The following is a 14,572-nucleotide window of genomic DNA, read 5'->3' as shown; positions in this document are numbered from 1 at the left end:
CATTATGTAGGAAAATATGCAAAATAATCAAATAATAAATAAAAGCTACTACTGTGGAAGGGTTATCATGTATTAATTTACTTGTATTGATCTTATAAACAATTTAATATATAGGGTATAGTTTGCCCACCAATTTTGGAGCTCTGGCTCAACCGGTGGAAAAGGGGTCTCTGAGTTACGGACCCATAAGGGTCCATTTGGTTCCTAACTATCATTTAGCTGGGGTCTGGGGACCCCTTCAAACTCCCTCAAGGACCCCTGGGTGTCTCCGGACCCCACTTTGAGAATCACTGGTATACAGTATGTAATGTATGTATGTGTGTGTATTGTGTTTGTAGACAGCTGAGCCGGTAGACCAACTGCTCCAGAGCGTGGACCCAGCCAAAGACAGAGAGCTGTGGGTGAAGGAGCACAAGACCGGTGAGGTCCGCCCTGTGGACATGAACATATAGCGCCACCAAGTGTCTCCCGACTGTCAACACCAACACCTCCATACTGTCAGAGTTCAGGGACACTACCTTCTACACAGTAAAATCATCATCAGTGTTGTTGATTTAAGTTTAGGAATACAACCGAATGGACTCGTGAGGGTCCATATTACAGCTACAAAGGGCAGTGCATGTTCAAGCTACCTTGAAATCCCCTTATTGTCTCTCTGGATCAATCAGACTTTGGAATGTGGGCGTGTCACTTTGAGTGACAGGTCAAACCGGAAGTGACATCACTCAGGAATGTGGGGGGGGGGTGGGTTGTCATTGGATATGACGTCACCGGAAGGGGCGTGCCATTTTGAGTGACATGTCACACTGAAAGTGATATCACTCAGGAAGGTGGGGAGGGCTCTAAACCGGAAGTTGCACCCAAGTGGAATAGTAAGAGAGTGGTGACACGCTTTGATCTCGCTACTAAGCAGGTGCCTATGGGCTAATAGTTCCAAACATTGGAACTATCCCATTGAGATAGAAAGAGCACTTCCGCATTCCATTGTTACAATGGGAGTCAACGCTACTCTCTATCAACGCCACTTTCTTACTAGATTACTCCGAGTTACGCCTACCGAAAACCGGAAGTCCACATACTGTAGGTTCCCACAGTCACTTTTGACCTCCACCTAACCCCCTCACCTCTCACTCACCCCCCTTCTTTTTTGGTTGTCGGGATCACATGGGACCAGAACAAAGGTTCAAACAATAGTTGACGGTAATCTATTAAACTATTCAAACTATGTAACCCTAGACCCTAGAAATGACAATATTTCATATTCTAAGATCTATACCATTCCACAACACTCTAGTCAGAATGATGACATTTCACAATTCCATTTATGGAATTATATAAAGTAGTGCTCACTGTCTTCCCTCATTCCATTTCTTACTCAGGCACGTTATTGTTTAAACGTATAGCCACTCACGTATGAGTGAAACCTCTGACATTGGTCCTGAACCTGAAGTTTGTGAACCTGAAGAAGCTGCAACTCTGGAATCTGATAATCCACATGAAGCAGCCGATTTCACAAGAGAACGTATGAGTGGAAGTATGAATGAAACGTCTGACATGACAGGTGGTGAAGAGGCAGTAGAAGAGGCTGGACCTTTGGCGTCCCAAAACCCACAGCGATCAGCACAAAATGAAGCCAGGAAAAGACAAGCACAGGGAGATGACATGGGTGATAACAAGACCAAGGAGGAGAGGATAAGCAAACGGCAAGTGGAGCAAAGCAGAAGGAGAGTCATCAGCATGTTAAATGATGGAACAGGAGTCATTACCAACATCCAAACAACTGTCCGTGACAATGAGTCCCGTCGGAGGACAGAACTGAGGGAGAGTCAACGAATAAGAGTGGAGAGGATAGACAGCGAGGCCAACTCCAGCCTAGAAAAGTTTGACGAGATCAATGCAAAGTGGTTGGACCATCAGCATATGACGATTCCTCAGGATGTGGAACAGATCCTGAAGAGCCAGAGGAACCTCTGTGCTCAGCTCCTCGAGGACAAGAAAAAACTCATCAATGACCTGCAAGAGGAGCTCGAGGCCAATGATGACCGCTTTGAAAAGGACTTGAAACAGCAGGCAGACGAGGTGGACCTGTTGTTAGTGACGATGGAGGAGCAGGTCAAGACTATGATGAAGACATACAGGGAGGAACTCGACCAGATGGAGAACACCTACGAGGAAGAACGGCAGATCCTGCTGACTGGAAACAAAATGGAATGGGAAGAGTCTATGACACAAAGACAGTTAAAGGAGCAGAGTGACCTGAAGGAGAGGATGGAGAAGCTGGAGGAATTTGAGAGCTTGCTTAAGAAGCTCAGGGAGCACAGTGCTGAGGAGAACATCACGCTCAAGCTCAAATTGGACACACATGTTCAGGCCCTGGAGGAGCGGCAAAAACAGATGGACAATCAATACCAGATGAACCAAGAGGAACTGGAGATGCAACGCAAGGTGCTGAAGAAGCAAGCTGAGGAGAACACCATCACCAAGATCATGCAGAAGCAGAAGATCACTAAACTGAGGGATGAGCTGAACAAGTTGATGATGCAGGAGAGAGATTCTAAAGCTGAAATTGAGCGTTTGACTAGACGCTACGAAAGCAAGATGAGGGAGTGTAAAGAAATACAGAAGAGAAAGAAGCACTTTTCAAACATCAGTGCCGTCAGGTTTGAAGACATGTGGATGTTCAGCGAGGCTGAGGTGAAGACATTGGTGGAGCAGGCTCTGGATATTGACCAGCAAATCTACGAGCAGGTCTTAGACTTGTCCTGGGAGCGCCCTCCTGGGGCCATCGTGGAGCGCCCTGACCCCGCCGGTACACGGGAACGGAACTGGGCGCAGAGGAACACCTCGGTGGAGGAGGAGGAGGCGGTGGTGAGGAGGGAGAGCCGGGTAGAGGTGCAGGAGAGTGAGGGGGAAGAAAAAGGCAAAGTGTCGACACTGATGGTAAAGAGACTGTTGGAGGTTCTGTGTGACGAGGTGGACACCAACTTCGACACCATGTTCATTGACAATGAGGATGATGTCTACAGACTGGCTGAATTATTCATCGACTACATACAGCAGCAGCAAGGACAGGCTGAGGGTGCAAGTGAATCAACAGCAGAGGCCGACAGTATCCTGACCATCCATCCCAATGAGGTCCTGGCTGTTCTGAAAGCCTTCACTGCTCAATACGAAGAAGCCCGGGCGCCTCAGCGGTTCCAGTCTGTGATTGACTGGGATGATTTCGACGACGCAGCCTATTGGAACAGCTTGGCAAATGTCATTCCCGAGTCCAAATTAAAGGTGTGGGATGCGCTGGAAAATGGACTGAACAAGTACTATGAGGCCCTGAGAGAGCGGGCCAAGCTGCTCACTAGCACACAAAATCTGAAGCACAATAATGCTGAGCTCCGCATGCACCTGAACCAGCGTCTGGCAGTGCAAACCTCCCCTATCCCCCAGGTGGTAAAGCTGACACCTGCGCCTAAGTGAACAATTAATTTACTTGAATTTATTGTATGCTCTCAGGATGTAGCCTTTTTTTACAGCATGGCTGTAAAAGGCAACAGTGTTTGTTTGCCTGGGCCTTAACTTGCAAACCGCAAGTACCAAATTCCTTGTGCACACTACCAGTAGGCCAAGGAAGTTCCTCCACTTTTTGTCACGTTTTATAGTCTTATAGATGACATAATAGACTGCCCACATTAAGTCTGTTAGACCATAATAGACCCTGTTATGGCCCTATACGAATTAGGTTTGCAATGTTGTGTGTCTTTCTGTTTTGTCCGAATAGTGATTGAAGGTAGAGTGACAGCACATGGGATGTCATTGCCAATCAACCAGCAGTCTGCATCTAAGCCTGGGAGAATAAGCTTCACTCGAGCTCTTTTTGCCTCTGCTACCTGTTTGTCACGTCTTTAGACTGTGTACTTAAAGTATGGACAAGGGAAGCTCAGAACTTTATTGTCATATCACAGGTTTTAGAGGTTTACAGGTGTAAAAAGTGGGTGAAATTCATTTTTGTGCTGGTGGTAGGGGCATGTTAACTTTTCTTTTGAAGGCTTTGTTAAAATCAATTTGTATAATTATATGCCTAAGATGTGGTTTTATATGAAACATCAAATACACAATGTATACCCCTACATACTTACATAAATACAATGATAGGAGAACATTTGTTTTCAATAATAAATAAGTTTATACCAAAAGGGGTTCCATCCAGAATGGGTGTCTCTTCTGGACGGTCTTGTTACAGAGAGGCGGCGAACTCGAACTGAACTCACAGTGTTGTGGAAGTCTTCAATGGTAAACTCAGTGAAGCCCTCATTAACCAGGTCCAGTTTGCTTTTAGCTGCCACTGCTTTGAACCTGAGGAGACAGACAAATATCTAAATCATTAATTAAATCAAAAGATCTTGAGATGGCAAATTTATTCTGCCAACTAAAAAAATAAATAAAATAAAATAAAAATAAGTTTATTACTTACATTATATCATGAAGTAGCTGCTTTGGTAACATCTAGTGTACATTCGAAATATTGTCATTTCTGTTGTCGGTGTGGACTTCATTGTAAGTAATAATTATATAACCAAAAAAGAGCATACCCTGTTCATTCAGACAATCCATGTCTGAAACAGTCAAGAAAAAAAAGCTATTTACCATGTAACGGGTCCCTATAGTCACTGTTGGTCCTCGGAAGATCCAGACCTATATTTATATTTATGTGGTCAATATGAATCATATCATCATCATCATAGTCCCTAGGGGTCCTCAGGGGTCCCTGGCACATGGTTGGGTTTGGCTGTGAGTGGTGTATGGGTGGAAACCACTCCCACCCTTAGTAACCATGGCAACCTATTCTCTCTGGTACCACCAAGCCCCCAGTAAGACTATCCAACGTTGAAGCTGTTTTTCAACGTTGGGAAAACAGCTACCCACTACCTAGTGGCGAAAAGTGGAACTGCAGCACGTTCATGGAGGTGGACGGACGTTCAGTGACGTCATGTGCGTAACGTGTGTCATCCCGGACCTCAAATGTCCTGAGTGATGTCACTTCCGGTTTGACATGCCACTCAAAGTGACACGCCCCGACCGGTGACATCATATCCGATGAGCGGCGATGACACGCCCCCACATAACTGAGTGATGTCACTTCCGGTTTGACATCACTCAAAGTGACACACCCATGACATTCCAAAGTTGATTGTAGTCTTTTACTCTCTGAGAAACAGTTTTTGTTTTTTAAACACAGCTTGAGTCTCATGGCCGGTAAACAGCGATGGATCAACAGTCAAAATACCAGCATGTTCCATCTAAATTGTACAGTATTATAATCTGCCATAGCTTAAACGAATGCCACTTAACATAATTTTGTTTACATGTTGTAAAGTTAAGACTATTAGAAAATTATGTACAACTTTGAATTGCTTAGTTTAGTTTAATTAGTAGTTCCTGTTTAAACTTTTCCCATTTGAGCAATGTGGACAAATTATTAATATTACCTTGATTTTAGACACTGAAAGTTATTGAGATATCTTTGAATGAATATTATATATTTTCATATTTTGCTGGTTCATTTTGGCAGATACTGTTTGCATGTTTTGAACAACTTATATTTGTTGTACATGGAGAACTGCACAATTTGCAAAAAATGTGATGGTTATGTTGGCACAGTACGGTACAAGACAGATGGTTTATGTTTACAAAGGTGTGTGTGTCTTAAATATAATGTAACTGTAAATGGCCAGGAGTTTCTCAGCACATATTACCATCTTTCTGGTATGAAATGAGCGTTCATGTAAATGTACATGTTGTTGAATAATAACCTCTGTTGATAAAACATACGTATACTGTATAAACAATACACACACACACACAGGTGTTTTTGGAATGTAAATTTGGTACATTTGCCACAAATCACACCATGCGGCAGATCCGAATTTAGGCCAGGGTATACTGTGGGTCAGGGCTGAAGAGAAAGATGATCCATGTTACAATGAACACCTTTTAGTGCCTAAATGGTTATATATACCTGGAATGTCCTTGATCAATTCTATTCTGCATCAATGTATATTTGTATATACACAACGTAGATGTATTTTGCCGTCAGATGTTTTAACAGGCCTTATAACTCTTTGGGCCAATGAAGTGTTTGTACATTGTTGCTTGTTTTATTTTTGGTAACTGTACAGAGAACGTCTATGATGGTGTTTGATAAAAAAAAAGGGCAGAATTCAACAGTTAGAATTTCTGAACAGAATTCAATTCATCCTTGATACTGGAGCTGTAGTTCACATATTATTTCCAACAATATCATTTTGCGCGAAGTGAAGTTGGGACAGCAAATACACCGCTTGTATGGATTGACAGTACAGTAACAAGGAGGTTGAGTGACGCAAAAGATGGGAGACATAACCCACTTGCACAAATGCTGATAATATCGATTATAACATATGGACTGCATGTACAGTAGGTCTCTCTGTGTATACGTACATGTTTGTGTCTTTGTCTCTACATTCTGATGTGGTTTGGATGTTCTGAGGTGTAATGGGATTTTTGTTTCTGGGTTTAATGTTTTAATTGTTTACAATAATTATTGGGCAGCAAGACTAATTTGATTTATAAAACAATTGGTGGGTAAAATAATAGCACAAATACTGATTGTTTTAGTTTTAGATCTTTAATCAATCCCTTAACTCCTATATAGCCACTAATTTGACCAGGGTCCCTCAGGCTCTACACTAAACCAAATCTCTTATCTGGTATACAAGCTCACAACGTGTCGCAATAGATCAGCTATTTTTATAACCCGATTCCTTTTATTTAAAATGTATTTAAGGCTACACCAAACTGCTACACGTTTCAATGTCATATCTGTTGTAGTAATTGAACCCGTTTGTGTAAATGTTGTGCACTAAATGTGGCAAAGTTATTACATTCAATGTTCTCGACGGAATCAATTGCTTCATGATGACGTAATTGTTGAGTTGCCCCAAGTTGTGACGGATGATTTTCATGCACATCAAATCCATGATGTTTAAAAAATGTTTTATCATACTGTAGTGTAGGTGACCATGTGTCGAGACAGTGTACTGTGGAATGCGCCGTCCAAATAAATCTCTTCCTTGAATATGAAACATATGGCTTTTGCTATGTAAATATACCATATACTGTTTTTTGTGATTTTCAATGTCAGCCAATTTTCTAATCTTCAAGAAAGTCAGTTCAGAAGGTGACTCTTGGACTTTCCTACTCGGCTCGGCTGTTTTATAATGTTGAGTAAGGTCAGAATGTGGAAGGCATAAACTTTAGACAAAGCAAGTTATTTCTACACAAACACAATTATAAATGCATTATAGGCATAAATGGGTGTTATAAGTGGTTAGAGAACGTACCACCATCACTAAATGGGTGAGAGAGGGTATATGCACGTGGCATCCTCATGATCATCATATCCGGAAGTTATGTGGGAACGCCTACTGAGTGGCAAAAAAAACTACTTTCTGGTCTTGACAGCCCATACATCTAAACAGAAAAGTCCTATCTGATTGCATTAAGCTTGCATTCTATTCACAATTGGTTCTAGGCATTTCAGGATCCCCCAGGGGCCATACAGAATGTTCAAATCGGTGTCTGATTAGTGCATGTTGAAAATTAAGAGGAGGCAAACTGTTTATTATATTAAATCCAAAGTGAGGTACAAAAACTTCAAGCAAAACATAGTAATGTAAAAGGTTTAAATTTAGAGTAGTGTGACAGAACCATGAGGGGGGCCTGGGGAGCTAGAATCTCAGAGAAATCAGTAATTAAATCAGTAAGTAAATGTTTTCCCCTTGAGTTCCAAGCCCATATGAAGCTGGCCTGGACAACTATTGTTATTAACATTGATATATTAAGAATATTGATATTAAGCTGGACAATCTGGTCTCTTCAGTCATTTAAAACACTACTCAAGGATGCTGCTGCAATACATAGCTATACCTGTTTTTTGTCGCCCCATAGCATTAGCATTATGATGTTAAATAATATTGCTCATCTATATCCGTCCTTGTAAAAGAAAGCATGCTCTCAAGGGTCTCCCCTGATTAAGTAAAGGTCAATAAAAATAAATATGTATTATTACCTAGAAAGACCAGTAAGGACTCAAGCAGTTTGTTTGTCTCAGTTGACCTTCAGCTCCTAATAGGATTGGTTCGAACAGAGGGATTGTTAACCTGAGCCTAATTCCTCTCTCAGGGAGCTCTTGTCCTGGTGTTCTAGCAATTAATTTAATGAATGACACGGTGTAATAAAACATGATAGTGTATACAGTATTGGTGCTAGATTCATGTTCTCAATAGACAAAATGCTTACCAGGAATAAACTATGTCAAACATGCTAATAGGTTAAAGGTAGGGAAAGTGATTTTCTTTGGTTAAAATAAGTGTTAAAAACCTCTATATTGTGATAGTACTCATTGCTATATAAAGTGTTTGATCAGTAACAGGAGCCTCCTTGTCTCTCCATCTTTTTATTAAACAGAAAAAGCATTTTCAGATTGGGATACGAATTTCATCCAATCAGGACAGAGAACTAGTCAGGATACAGATTAAATAAGTGGAATTCTAAGTGATGACGCAAAGGAATTAGTAGATTTCTACTGATTGGCTGCAATTTTGTCACCTACCTGAAAATGTATTTTCTGTTTAAAAAGCTGTGCACAGTTTCTCAAAATATGGGCCAGACTCTATAGTACTTTTCCTGAGAGGTATCTAGACTGGCTTGTATAGGAGACGGCTATTTTCTACCTAACACACGTCCAGGAAAGTAGTCATTTCTTGCCATGTATAAAACCAACAGTGTACTGTTGTACTGAGGAGTCAGGTGAACAGCATGTAAACAGTAAAGATTTGAACAGTCATAGAAAAGCAGGGACTTTTCTTCCATCCAAAGGCTAATGCTTCTTTTCCTTCAGTTTGTCTTTGATCTTCTGGGGCTCATCATACTGTATCAGCCTCAGAATGTCTTTGTTATCCATCACACCTTGAATGAACTCTCCTTCAGATATGTTATCTGTGGCAATAGAGAAAAAGATCATGTTATTGACTTATGAATGAACCCATCAAGAAACCATTATACCACACCAAAAAATTTATTTTGTACCCTGGAATTATGGAAACAATTATATTTCAGAGTCATTTTTGGCAGAATCTCCAGAAGGAGGTCTTGCCTAACTTGGTAACTGGAACGGTCAGTACAACAACCTATAGTGGGACCCTTTCTTCACGTAAGAAAAGCGGACTTGAGGAGCGAGCTCAGCCGAGCGCGTTGCCGTGCCGAACACTGCAAAGTCTCCTTCAGCCGACTCAGCGCCGTTCGAGTTGCGTGCCAACACGGACAGAATCGGGTCCAACCGTTCTGAGGTTGCCGGATTTGACCCAGTCCGACCAGGTTGTTGTTCTTGTATTCCTTGCATTCAGCCCTGTTTCTGTGTCTGTCTGTGAGTGTTTCTGTTTGTCTGTCCACAGCTCATTTTGCATACTACTAGACTACTAGTAGTAGTAGTAGTAGTAGTGTATACTACTACTACTAGTAGTAGTAGTATACAGTATGTGTCATATTTCTTGTCCATACTGCCAGCAGTCCGAGGATGTCATTTCCCAAATATGTTTTCAACAACAACTATGTCATTTTTGTGAATTATAATTGAAGCAATCATCCCACCAGAGGGATACACGTCCCATAGACTGGAGCTAGCCAATCAGCTAGCCAATCAGGCATAGGCTATTCAATTAATCGTTCAATTCGTGGTCTGTAATTGGTCCCTCCTGCACACACACACACACACACACACACACACACACACACACACACACACACACACACACACTACACTGCACCGCTCACTTAGCTCAGGTGCGATTTTACCAAACGTTCCGCTATTATAAAATGTCCAAGTTGTTAAGAATAATTTACAGAGCAAGCTGTCTGACAGAAATATGAGAGAAAGATGTAAGAATATAATGGATGTGTATATACTGTATGAGGGACAGGGAGACAGACAGTGGAGATACAGTAACGTACAACTGGTAATCACATGCTGCAGTCATTTCCATTTCATGGAAATACTATTGTTGACTGTTGAGCATGCCTCCTGATGGAGATTTGTGCATGCCATTATAGTTATAATCACAGAGCGAGATTCCGTCCAGGAAGAGATTACATTGAAATAAAATGCGAATTAACTTATTTGCTTTTCTTGGTGTGAATGCTGGGGCTTTCTTCTAGCAAAGGAATCGCAAACTGAGAGCTTGGCTGCCAAAACCCACACTGCAATTAACCTTTGACTGGTGATACTACAAACAAAGCTACAGTACCACAAGGAATGAACAAGCAGACTTTGAAGATTACAGAGAAATTTGAATAACATAAATCTGCTCAGAATCTGTTTCGATCCTGTTTTTGTATTTTGTTTTATGATGTTTATAATGTACAGTATGTTAAGTAGGTTTTATTCATTTTTGATAAGTATATCACAATTATTTGTGAGTGGTCCATGCACAACTCTTTTATTCTGATGTGTGCTTTGTATTTTAATATGCGTGTTTCAGTTGCACAGTGACACTTTAGTAGAAATATCCATCCATCCATCCAATTGGATAAAATGTATTAAGAGCCTATTTAATAAACCACTTGTATTAAAACAATAGCTGCAAGCATTCCTTTTGAAATTGTTCTGAGGCGTTGCCTTCATAAATGAACAATGTGTGACTGCGTGCAAAGCTGCCTCTCTTTGTGTGTGTGTGTGTGTGTGTGTGTGTGTGTGTGTGTGTGTGTGTGTGTGTGTGTGTGTGTGTGTGTGTGTGTGTCGTGTGACGTGTCCGTGCGTGCGTGCATGCGTGCGTTTCTAACTTGCCATGTTCTTTCTTTCCAAAGAAGTCCCAGATTTTTTCAGCTCTCTTTTCTGGTGTGTTCTCATCCTCAGGGAGATTCTTCTGGTCACCAGCAGGGATCATGCTGAATATTGCCTACATGACAATAATGATTAGAACCCCAATTATCTCTACATGCAGCACACTTGCAAAGAGTCTATGCTTATTGCTGAGCATTAAAGCTATATGTTTATACAGGATAACTGACATAAATCAATGGGCCTAATTCACTAAGCTGTTGGTAAATAGTGTATAAATAAATGTATTTTCTCTAAACGTTTCTTCTTCTTATTATTATTATTTATGCATTTATTTTGTCCCTGTTTCCATACTGCACCACTTTTGGTCTTTAAATGTGATGTGGGCATTATAGCCAAATCATTATGTGTACATTTCATTGTTCATTACCGAACATACAGTATATAATGTTTATTTCTAGGTTCACATTTCAAGACATTTAGGTAGCATTGAAGTCTGCTGTGCTCTCTGTGCCTCCAATTACACTTGCTGGATGGAGAAGAGTAATTAAAGCTCCAATTCGGGGGCCTATTTTAGTAAATACAATATTAAAGTACATCTTCAGGGGCTGGAGATGGTCTCCCTACTCTTCCATTGAGAATTGGAGACACCGGTGTTGACTGTTGAGTAGAATGCCTACTGTATATACTGGTTGACAAGTAGTGTACTGTCTGAACCTCGCAATATCTCCCCTGCCCAAGCGGAAATTGCATCTTGGATGAGCGGTAGACATTTCTCATTCTCAAATCTCCCATGCCTGAGACCGGGATTTGAACCCCAGGTAGAACATAAAAGTTATGGATTGCAGCTTTAACCCATTAAAACCGGGAATGCATTTACTGTATGTCATTTTAGATTTGAGCTAAAAAGTATTACTTTACACTATATATTCTTTTAAAGAAAATGTAACTCAAATCTTTGCTTCTGGGGGTCACACATATTTTTTAGATGAGGGGGTCTGTGGCTAAATACATTCATTTTGGGTGTCCTTGCTATGAAACAGTTTGAGAACCAATAATATAGCAACATAGGGTTTTCAGTAAGAAAAAATTATATATTTTTTAGAATCATCCTCAGGTCTTAATGGGTTCAGTACCTTTACGATCTCGTGGATTTCATTTTTGCTGATGGTTCCGTTCCCGTCCACGTCGTAGAGGGCGAAGGCCCACTCCAGCTTCTGCAGTGTTTTGCTACCGGAGGTGAGGTGCAGCGCCACAATGTACTCCTTGAAGTCCAGCGTGCCGTCGGCGTTGGTGTCGAAGCTCCTGAACACGTGCCGCGCGTACGCGGTGGGGTCTGCGTTGGGGAAGAAGCTGGCGTAGATGCCCTCAAACTGCTTCTTGGTGATTTTACCGCTGGGACATTCCTTGAGAAAGGTCTGGTACCAGGTGCAAAGCTCAGCCTCGGCGTACTTGGTGTTGGATGTCAGGTCTTGCAGAAGTTCCTTCGACAGGGCCCCGCTCTTACTGTTCCCCATGCTCCAAAGACGGTCTCAATAACGCTTGTGATTTTTCTTCTTCTTGTCAGTGTCTCGGGGTCTGAGAAAACCTCTTGCTTCTTTAGTCTGTCCTCTCATGCACCCTGAGCACTCCTCAAAGTGTTGGATGGGATTATGGCCATCACTACCCTTAATCTACAATGGCTGTCTTGAAGATTAAGGGGATGATCCACATCACACTACTACATATAGATACACTGTCAAATCCTGAGTGTACATTTAATGTACAAATGGAACCAAATGGACCCATGGGTACCTGCAGCCAATAGAGAAATTACTTGGCTCAGAACTCCACAAAATCAGCATCTTGGTTGGCTGCATGGCAGCCAATCATTAAAGAATTGAGATGAGTATGTGATGTGTAATGACAGAGCCCTATGAATAAGCAATGCAGGTCAATTAAGGTCAGACTGAAGAGGTCCACCAATCGACTTTGAGGCTTAATCAGGAGTTGTAGGTAAGTGAAAGTAGAGTTTGTAAGGCAAATGAAACACTTTGTTGACACAGGTCACTTTACAGCTTTTGCGTGCACGCACACACACACACACACACACACACACACACACACACACACACACACACACACACACACACACACACACACACACTGGCCAGCCAGCCAGCCAGCCAGCCAGCCAGCCAGCCAGCCAGCCAGCCAGCCAGCCAGCCAGCCAGCCAGCCAGCCAGCCAGCCAGGCCTATCCCCACACACACAGCACCTGCAGCCGGTAAGGCAATCACCAGAAGATTTTAAATAGCCGACGCCCAAGCTGTCTGGTGAGTCAGTTTGAACTAATGGAGGAGTGAGGAAGGAGGAATCACTCTAGTCTGTTCATGAGGAGGCTGGTATGAGGGAGATCATCTCACAAGTAAGACTTAACTCAAACCTTTGGACCCACTTGTGGATGTGCTGTGCGTGTATTGTGGCTCACCTGGTCTCGTTCTCTCTCCCTCCCTCGTAGGCAGACTGAACTCCACAAGGGAGAGCCTACAGCTAGCACTCTCCCCCAACTGAGTAAAGTAGTCACTAGCTCTCTCTCTGCTCTGCCCGCAGGACTGCATGTGAATAGAAGCCCAAGCCCCTGACAAGAGGAACCCTGTGTTAGTGTGTTGACGTTTTGCCCTTTTTCCCCTTTCCCTAATACTTTAATAAAATACATTTTAAGTTTATGTTGAATCTGACTTTGCGCCTCTTATTTTATTGTGAATCTGTGCCTATTCTCCCCTGGGTTGCCACAACACACACACACACACACACACACACACACACACACACACACACACACACATAATGGTCAACTGTTCTCTTTCTTTATTACTTATTATATTATTAATTATAAGTAGTAGTATTAATGCTGCTACAATGTTTGCAGAACAACCAGAACAAAATACTTTTACTCTTGTCTTATGTACCTGTAGCCTATATAAGATGAGCAGTAACAATAAAGAACACCTTGAACTCTTGAACCTTTAACCCAGAGCAGCTAGGTCAGCATGAGGTATTTTTTTTTCTTCAGCAGGAGGCCCATGCATGCAGAAGCTGCTTTGAAAGTATCAACCTGACAAATATAGGATGCTGTTTGATTTTAATCCACTTCTGTGTGGTCCATTACTTATGGAGCATTTCTGTTCTTGTTATTGCATGGCATTAATCTCTTGTTATTGCATTGATCTCCTCCGAATGTGTGATTTTGTCCATCTCTGTGCTTGGTGCGTGCAGCAAACCTGATTGAATTTTGGGCACCCTGTTAACATAATCTGTGCCTTCCATGCAGGGACTGGCAGAAGCCACAGTAACATGATCATGTGCAGGTTACGACGCTGGCTGCAGTACACTGTTCATTTGTATGGGTGTTTAAATGGAGGATAGTTGACACGGTGCTGTGGCATTAGTCCGACAGCGGGCACATTAACCTAGCCTAACCCCAACAGCACGCGAAGCCACGTAGTTGGAGTAATGGGATGTCAGAATTATGGGCAGACCCCGTTGATACATGCAGGCTTAAAACCGAGAAGACAAATTCTTTGGTGTTCCTAAATTCCTTGAATAGAAGTGAAATACCGTATGTAAAAAGCCCATTCTTAAGAGGTTAATCCTCAAGTATCAGTCCTGACTCCTAAATTCACATTGCACCACGTAGTTATATTTACAAAATCAGATTAAGAAA

General features: G+C 42.0%; 3 protein-coding genes across 4 annotated transcripts in view; 2 read left to right on the top strand and 1 right to left on the bottom strand.

Moving 5' to 3' along the window:
- gas7a (growth arrest-specific 7a) overlaps positions 1 to 725 on the top strand; it is a 34,512-nt gene extending 33,787 nt beyond the window's left edge. For both annotated transcript variants that reach the window (XM_080775576.1, XM_080775577.1), the window contains one exon: positions 339 to 725. In XM_080775576.1, the coding sequence (XP_080631702.1) occupies positions 339 to 452 (114 nt within the window). In that variant the 3' untranslated portion in view covers positions 453 to 725. The remainder of the gene's footprint in view (positions 1 to 338) is intronic.
- A 34-nt stretch (positions 726 to 759) lies between these two features.
- On the top strand, positions 760 to 7,082 carry LOC308323765 (dynein regulatory complex protein 1-like). Its single transcript, XM_080775574.1, has one exon. The coding sequence runs from the start codon at positions 1,414 to 1,416 to the stop codon at positions 3,469 to 3,471; it is 2,058 nt and encodes a 685-aa protein (XP_080631700.1). The 5' UTR covers positions 760 to 1,413; the 3' UTR covers positions 3,472 to 7,082.
- Positions 7,083 to 8,911: 1,829 nt separating this feature from the next.
- rcvrna (recoverin a) lies at positions 8,912 to 12,384 on the bottom strand (the record flags this gene model as incomplete). The annotated part of the gene is made up of 3 exons (XM_080775580.1): positions 8,912 to 9,030; positions 10,874 to 10,985; positions 12,004 to 12,384. The coding sequence occupies 3 exons, from the start codon at positions 12,382 to 12,384 to the stop codon at positions 8,912 to 8,914; spliced, it is 612 nt and encodes a 203-aa protein (XP_080631706.1).
- Between the last annotated feature and the right edge of the window lie 2,188 nt (positions 12,385 to 14,572).

The sequence above is a fragment of the Protomyctophum bolini genome, assembly GCF_963924005.1.
Source record: "Protomyctophum bolini genome assembly, chromosome: 11".
In the NCBI taxonomy this organism is placed as follows: Eukaryota; Metazoa; Chordata; class Actinopteri; order Myctophiformes; family Myctophidae; genus Protomyctophum; species Protomyctophum bolini.
Note: the sequence above shows the minus strand (reverse complement) of the source record. Positions and strands in the feature narration are given on the sequence as shown.

Coding starts and splice junctions, on each gene's coding strand:
- LOC308323765 (XM_080775574.1), top strand. CDS start 1,414: ATGAGTGAAACCTCTGACATTGGTCCTGAACCTGAAGTTTGTGAACCT.